The sequence below is a fragment of the Haliaeetus albicilla genome, chromosome 9 (assembly GCF_947461875.1).
Source record: "Haliaeetus albicilla chromosome 9, bHalAlb1.1, whole genome shotgun sequence".
NCBI lineage: Eukaryota > Metazoa > Chordata > Aves > Accipitriformes > Accipitridae > Haliaeetus > Haliaeetus albicilla.
In genome coordinates, this window is record NC_091491.1 from 14824551 (window position 1) to 14833176 (window position 8626).

An 8626-nucleotide genomic window follows, 5' to 3' on the forward strand; every position below is an offset into this window, starting at 1 on the left:
TCAAAACAATTCATCCTAAGGCAGACACATGGTCAGAATCACATAGCCTAATGGTGGAAATCTGGCATAAGCATACAGGAAAGTAGCGGGTCGTTTTCACTATAAACCATAGTATCTGTCCTGCCTCCATGCCACAGAAAGAACAGCAGCCACAAATAATCTTAAGCAAGTCACTATTTCATTTACAAGAGCCACAACCTAATTAAAAACACAGGCCATGGTTCTGTAAGACACCAAACTCTGGTTTTGAGGAGAGCAGAAGCACTGTAATGCGCCACTGAACTGGTACAGCCTCACTGGTGGAGAGACCACGTGTGGGTATGGCCCCACAGACCTTACACCAGACCCTGTGGATGCTCCAGCTTTGCACAGAGGACGCAGCATATCACTGTCTATGGCTGATTTAACAGACACACAATCACGTGCTTACATTTGTTCCAAATCAAATTTGTGATCTAAAGATGTATGGGGATGATATTAAGAAGCATGAAAACACACCACAGGCTGTAGTAACTCCATGTAACATTTGGGTTTATGAGCATTTCAGAAAGTCTAAGAGTTTTCTGTTCAACCACAGCAAGACAGTAACAGACAGAGTTTGTTCAGAAACAAAAGGTCAAAGAAACTAGCTTCTATATTAGCAGCTTCACTGAACCTAATGGTTTGCTTCACAAGCAACATCATTTTCCTATCCGCTGTGAATGACTATTCTAGCATCTGCTGAACCCTGGCTTTCGTCAAAGAAGTTACAGAAGCTGAAACACCTCCCTGCTCTTTCAAAGTTCATGCACACCGATATGAGCACTTAAACCATAAACTCAATTGTATGTAAACACAATTCAGATACTACAAAACTGAGCATTTTAAAATTGCTTGTTTTGTTTTCAGAAGTGTGAAAAAGTGGAACAAATCTGTCCATCCCTTTGGACTTTGATTTGCCCGTGAGATTTGATTGCCTGTGTCTAGATGCCTCGTTAAACTCCACCTTACCTACAACAGCTAGTACGTGTAAAGGATGCCCCTAAAATTAAATCTGCTCATGCCAACAACACAAGGTAAATCTTGAAAGTTTCATTTACAACAGATTTCTAGGGATCCAAATCCCACTAACTGAAAAAAGTGCCAGTTTATCTCCACATTAGACTCCAATTTATCCAAGCTTTTGGGGTCGCAGAAGCAGAACTGATCATTAAGTGTCAGATACTCAAAGTGATATAAAACAGCTACAGACAGCCTGAGTAATAAGTGACTTTAGCCACATTAGCAACAGACACCCACAAGGGAGGTTACAGGATGCAATTTAACTTAAATATAATAATAACAGCAGATCTTCCCTCCTCAGTTGATACTCAATGATTAATAATTATGCTAGTGGACCATGGAAGTCTTGAGCAAATCCAACTAATACAGATTTCAGGCACTAGATCGGGGTAGCTCAGACCTTACCATTTGGTATTTCCAAGATTAACTACTTGTTTAGAAACTCAGCTAAACAGCAAGCCTGACATTTTTATCCTCCATCTGTAACAGAGCATCTGGCAGCAAGCACATGCAATGTAAAAATGACAGCAACAGAACACTAACCACCAGAGCAAGCCATAAGGGAAAAAATGTTTACAGTGTTATTCACTCACCAGGTCCCCTGACTTCGACCAGCTACATGCTTACAGTGTTCAAATTAACTGGAGATATTTTTATTTTGTCCATTTGATGCAAATGCAGTCTTGCACTGCTTGTTTTTCAGCTTACAGAGATACAGGACACTTGCTGAAAAACAAATCACTGGGGATACCAACCCATTTGTTTTGAGACTCCAGCCACCAACTCTAAACAAGAGCTTAAGCAAGCCAAAGCCTACAGAAAACAAATCTTTGTTTAAATCAGAGACTCTCCAAGCACAAAACTACGGCAAAAGCCTTCTGCAGCAGGCCAGATCAGGGACTTCATGAATTGTCTCCAAGTACTTCTGCAGCAATTGTCAGCCTGCCTAGAAATTAAGATTCCTTTCACACACGCACCCAATTATTGCCAGGTCTCCTCTCTGCCCTCTGAATGTCACTCGCCTTGCTAATTAAATCACAAGCCTGAACTCACCTTTTCCAGGGCTTACCCTGCTCCCACAGGGCACCATCCCCAGTCACTTGGACCTAGGGAACCGCTCACCATCAGGATAAAGCCCAGGACCCCTTCCTTCCCCCAACCACACACAGGCAGGGCAGCACAGAGACTCTTTCTTGACTCCTCAGACTCCTCCATTCTCCCCATGATACCCTGCTTCCCTATCCTACAGAACCCCACAGAGAGCCCCCAATTCACCCCACCCAACCCCACCCCAGACCCAGAGACCACCATCCCCTCCTAAGCCCCAGGTCCTTCATCCCTGCTCACAGCCCTCTCCCCTACACTCCCCTCCATCCCCCCCTACACCCCCTGACCTGCCTCCCTCACAACAGTCCCACAGACATCCCCGTTGCCTCCTGGACCCCCACAGCCACCACCCCGGTCCTCCAGTCCCACTGACCGCCACCATCCCCACCCCAGTCCCACAGACTTCCCCCACCGTCTTCCAGACCCCCAAGCTGCCACCCCAACCCCACAGAACTCCCTTCATCCCCTTCTGGGCTCCCGGACCCCCAACACCCCCTCAGTCCCACAGACCCCTCCACCCTCCCCAGCCCCACAGGCCACCGTCTCGCCCCCCCCGCCCCCGGCCCCCACCCCACAGACGGCCCCGGCCCGCACTCACCGATCAGCCGGCGCACCTCCTCCTCGCTCAGGTAGAGGCTGAAGCTGGGCCCGGGACCGGCGGGGGGCCAGTCCAGGGGCCCCGCGGCGTGCGGGCCGGAGCTGAGGCCGGCCTGGCCCTCGGCGCCGGCGGGCAGGAGCAGCAGCAGCGGTAGGAGACGGAGGAGATGGCGGCGCGGGCCCCGCGCCCGGCAAGACCACAACGACGACGACGACGGCCGCCGCCGCCCCGCGCCCGCCTCCCCCGGCGCCGAAAGGGGCCGGCCCCGCCGCCGCCGCCCCCCGCCGGGCTCGCGGCCCCCGCCCCGGCGCCCCGGCACCATCGCTCCGCGGGGAGGCAGGCGGGGAGGCAGGCAGGCAGGCAGGGACCGGGGAGGGGGGGTGGGGGGGAAGGCAGGGAGGGGACCCCCCCGCCCCACCGAACCCCTCACACGCCGCGGCCGCCAGTCCCCGCCCCGCCGCTCATGGCTGCGCGCGCCCGACGCCGCCGCTGGCGCCGCTTCCTCCGCGGCGCCGCACGCCCGGCCCACGCCCCGCGCACGCGCGGCCGCGCGGCCCCGCCCCTCCAGCAGCGCGAGGAGCGGCCGCCGAGAGGGCGGGCGGCCTCTCACCGCCGCCTCAGGAGCTCCCCCTCGGTCCCGGCTCGGGGGGAAGCGGGTGCCCTCTCCCGCCGGGTGTCGGGGAGCAGGAGCAGGAGGAGGAGGGGGGAGAGGGGTAGGCCCCGCCCGGCCCCTGGTTCCTGCCGGTGCCTCACAGTCTCAGTGCCTGGCGCCTGGAGGGTCTCTGGGCTCGTTCCTGAGGGAGGGCTGGAAGGGGGTGAACACCACACCGCAGGCAGCCCGCCGAATGGCCTCACGCTCGCTTTTAGCCCCCTACATGGCCCTCCTTCTCATCCATGCCATCTCCTCCTCATCTCCTCCATCCCGTACCTTTCCAGCCCCACAGTCTGTCCTGGTCATCTATCACGACCTGTCTTCGTCATCTACAGCCTACCTGGCCAGAGGTGGCCCGGCAGCCGAGCGTGCGTGGGCTCTTTGCCTGGCTGAAAATACTTTGTCAAAACATCCCAGGAAAAGATACCCTGAAGTAACTGACACCGATCAGAAAGTTACCCAACTGGAAATACTTCCGGAATACCAGCATTTTAGTTTAAGAAAATTTCCTTTTTTGGTAATTTTTTTAACATTTGTGTGCTGATGTTATGTTTAATGTTTTAATCTGCCTTTCGCTTTTATCTTGCGCTTACGCTCCTTTCAGAGCTAAGAAATCGCCGCAGCATTTCATTTCACTGTAACAAAGGACGGCCTTTGATCTACAAAGGATGGTTATTTCAAGCCCAGCCAAGTCATTGCTGCCTATAATGATCCTAAAGTAAAATCTAAACTGTAAACACGTCTGCTGTGTTAGAGTATGAGATGCCAGCAGCAGTGCTGCATGACAGCTGCTATACTTTGAAAGAATGCAATAATAATCAAGTCAAACGACAAAAACAACATTAAATTCCATCATGAGACTTTGAATCTCCTATACAAACATTCCTGATGTTTTCCCAAAATCCTCTTCTGTGCAGAATTTCAAAAGTAAGTACTTCTGTTGCAGTTTGGCGCAAAACCCCATTTCAAGATGTCCACCTTTCCCTGAAACTCAAAACTGCTGTTGCAATAGGCTCAGCAGGTGGATCTTGTTTTTCCAAACTGACGTCTGATCTACATGCCGCCTGGTCCCTCACCCCTCCAGGTTGATGATGGAAGAGCTGCCTCCATCATCACCTTCCTACCTGCTTTTGGACCTGGCCGCTTTCCAGCTCTTCTGGACTCTCCAAAGAGCCATAATGGCTTCAGTCTTAGCAAATTCATTGCTGGTGGCGGCCTGCTTGATTGAGATTTTCAGGAGAAGTGTCACAATATTAATTTATGACCATTAAATCAGTTAATAGTTTTGAATTGTACACTACCCTCTAACCTGCCAGGAGGAGTTTCGTACCTATATAGGACACTGTGACAGAAGGATACTGCAGGCTAATTGGCCACAGAGGGTTTTTAATCAGCGAGCCTTTCAGCTCATAACCCTAAGAGTGGAAAGTGTGTAGGAAGTCCTGCTCTTCCAATCACTGTGGCAAAAGAGAAATTGCTCGCACACATCCCCACAATAAACATCACTTACTTAGCAGCATGAGGCATAAAACAATAAAATGGCAAACTGAAAATAGAGTTGCAAATTACATGCAAGTCTTTAGTTGGGTGGATGTGGACCAGCCTGAACAGCGTTGGTTATTGAGAGAGAGACCTCCATACCACATGTTCTCCACAGACCGTTTCCTGAGCCTCTAAACCCGAAGTCTGGTCATGTGTGTTTATTTGCCATTCAGACATAGTCTAAATTTCTGACTCCTGGTATTTTCTAATGCACCTCACTTAGGGACTCACAGACAAGCCAGGCAACTTGCAGTGTCTGATGTGATCAAAACCAAAACTGAGGCTCGTCTTTGGCTTAGGATTCCTGAACTGCCTGATAAAAATCATTGCAAAAGCATTCGCAAAACTAATACACTAAATGAGCGTGAATTTGCACCAAGCTCTGTTTGAGAAATGCAGAGAATACAAAATTAGCCTGTTTCAGCAACAATCCTTGTTTAATCTCTTAAAGACTCTTGTTCACGGTAGCAATAATTAACCAAGCTTCAAGTTGTGAGAACAGAAGGCTGTTAACATCCTAATAGTGTATCACTCAAAGGTAACTAGTACAGTGTTACCTCTTGCACTTACGGTATTTTCTCGGGCAGAGCCAATCTCACCTGGATTTCAACAATGCACCCCTTGAAAGGCTTGCCCAGAGACCAAGCAAAGTTTTGATAGCCTTCTCTGGTCAAGTTAGCAGACAGTTTACATGCTGAGATGCTGCCAAAGCCACCTGAGCGTAGGCATGGCTTTCTCACTTTGAGACATCCCTGCTTCACTTACAGTCTTTTTGGTGCAATGAAGGAACAGCAAGAAATTGTTGCTGCTCTCTGCAGGTAGGATGAGCCCAGTGAGACTGAAGAACGTGGTATAGGTACCAGGCAGGAGACAAACAACTTTTTTTTTTTCCCATGGGCTTGTTGGAGACTTGGCAGAAGAGACAGGAAAATGCAGGCACTCCTCAGCTACAAAACAGACTGTAATGGTGACAGGACCCACAGGAAGCCCCACATGGTCACTGTGCCCTAGTTTGCCCATAATCCATTTCTGGGCTGCCATTCTTTGTTGGGAACAAGGTGGCAATATCCGTACAGCCATCCTGTCCACTGATAACGTTACTTTAACCTTAACCTCAGTCATCCCTGCGTTGGACACAGGGTTATGATATTCAGCAGAAATGTAATATTCAGCAGAAGGACCCGTGCTAGATTATTTTACTGCATTTCTTTTTAGTGAGTATGTAACTTGCCTCCTGGAAGTCACTGGCTGATTTTAACAAAAGGTCACCAAAACCACATGAACCAAACGCAAATAAACACATTCTTAGGACGCATCTGCCAGCCTGCACACAGACGCTTTTAGGGCTAAAGTCATTGCTGGTGTGTCTGTTCCATTATGCCCATGAAGCTGATTGCTTGCCGAGCCCTGAAGTTATAATTAAAATGCAGTCTGGTACACTTAGAAGAATAATCAGGGGTATTAGAAGTCAAAGGAAGGTTTCGTGGATGTCAAGAAACATATCATTTGAAAAAGGTGAAAAATGCAACTCACAGGCCAGCTCAAATGCTAAAGATCTTCTGTTGATTTTTTTTGGCTGCATGGACTATTTTTGGCAGGATCGAGTTCACGGTCTTTCAAAACCATTCTGGGTAAGATTATATTGCAAGAGGATACACAAAGTCTCTCCATGGAAAGCTGCTAGCAATAGCTGTGAATTTACAGCACTTGTATGGAAAAGTTTTGCTTGGCTAGGCAGTGGGATGCATCATTGCTCATGCTCTGAGCTTGATTGTATCAGCATTTACCACCACTGTGTCCCGAGAGGCACAGAAGAGCTGGTATTCATTTCTGGATGTAAAACAAATCTGCAAAAGCAAATAGCTGACAATTAATGGCACCGATGAGATGTTGATATATTAGGACCTCATGGAAGATATATGATATAGGGATATTGCTGGAAGGTGGGAGACAGGGCTTTGGTAATGTCTGCTCCATGTCCAGACTCGCTTACACATGCTGCTCCGATAAAGGGTGGCTTTTCCCACCTCCTCTTTACAACTGTAAACGACTGTGTAACATTCCCTGTAGAGGAGAACTGGCCCCTTCACGTGGACATGGGAATGAAGTCCTTCTGCCTCTTTCAATCACTCTTCGAACATTTTTCCCTTCAGTTTCTCTTCTTTACGAGTACCAGGTGACCTCAGCACTTGGATGGCTTCCAACATGGCCCAAGAGCCTTCATCTCATGGCTTGTACAAACACCTCTGCCAGCCAGGCTTCTCCACAGAAATGCTGTGGAGCTTCGGCTTTGCTCATAGTCAGTCATTAGAAATGGGCAAAAGATATTTCAGATTTAGGAGACCTAGGAAAAGATGTCACAACTGAGACTGTATAAGCACTAGGCTTTCTAAGCTCTTTAGTATTTACCTTCTCAGGCAACTACTAAAGGGCTCTGTAATGGCAGCAAGAACCCCTTTCCGTGGGCAAGGACATGTGCATAAACTTCTGAGTAGGGATAAAACCCATTCATTTGCTGTGCTTCACCTGCCACCTTTTCCTGAGCAGTGTCCCACTTCTGTCTTTCATGGAGCAAGGTGTCCCAGGGTTTCCAGTTCTCCTCTCTCATCTGGGTGGAACAGACTGGGGGCTTACTGCTCTTTTTCTCCCGCATCTCTAAATTTGCCATCCCTTTTCCCACAGCCCAAGGAGGAGAACTGAGAATGAGGGAAGGGACTACATATTGAATTGTATAAATAAATAGATGGCTTCACTCAGATCAGCAGTCACCCATGGACTCTTCCAGGGTAGGGAGGAGCTGAAATTTCAAAGTTCAAAACATACAGAACCGCTCCCCCCAAACTCTTTTTACCCCATCTCATCAACCATAAACAGGAGGCACTAACTGGGAGGGCTGGTGTCCCTGTTCCTGGAATAGCAGAGACCCAGCATTGAGGCAAAGATAAAAAGCCTCAGACTTCCAGCCTGCTCCCCTTTGCAACAGATGTCTACTTTTTCTTTTTTTAATTTCTAATTGTGCACGCAGGTCCATAAAGCTGCCTGTGAGAAGGAAGGGCAGGCTGGTCAGTCACTGCAGAGTTGGACCACTTAGGCTGGAATATATAAAGAGAGGAAAAGTTGCTTTCACAGCAGCAGGGGGAAATGCCGTATACAAGTTCCTGGAAATGTAGCATTTAATGGAAAAAACATCCTGGGAACATTAAGCTAACTGAGAGCTACTATGGCATTAAGCAAGCAGAGTCTGGAGGAAAGCAGAGCATCAGAATACAGTTTCAGCGTGTGGTTGTTAAGACACATGCCATTCCTTTATTTGCCTTGTAGGGGTGTTGCACACCATGATATTGCTAAATATGAAATAAATTGTTTGCGTTTGGGGGCTGGTCGTGTCACCTCTTCCCTCCTCGGGACTCCCATGGGATGCTGGCTGGGGTGTGTGTCATCTGAAGCATTTTCCTTGCCAATAGATGCCAGGATTTGGGGCCATTTTAAGGCATGGATTGCACAAGGCTTGTAATGCTGTTACATTTTGTTCTGTGCTCAGACAATCAGAGCTGAATGCTCAGGTGAGAGTTGGTATCAGGACAGGCCAGAAAATGACAAAGAAAACCATTTTGATGACAAAATTGAGAGTAAATTGGAAAGATGTCTGCTGGAGGGAGCAGAGAAGGCAAACAGGCACCTGAACC

General features: G+C 48.7%; 1 protein-coding gene across 2 annotated transcripts in view; it reads right to left on the reverse strand.

Annotated features, from left to right (window-relative positions):
- The window catches only part of RYK (receptor like tyrosine kinase), a 64309-nt gene extending 61067 nt beyond the window's left edge, over positions 1 to 3242 (reverse strand). Inside the window, exon 1 of one of the 2 annotated variants that reach the window (XM_069791779.1) lies at positions 2747 to 3242. In XM_069791779.1, the coding sequence (XP_069647880.1) occupies positions 2747 to 3068 (322 nt within the window). In that variant the 5' untranslated portion in view covers positions 3069 to 3242. The remainder of the gene's footprint in view (positions 1 to 2746) is intronic. The other variant, XM_069791780.1, reaches the window with a different exon arrangement.
- Between the last annotated feature and the right edge of the window lie 5384 nt (positions 3243 to 8626).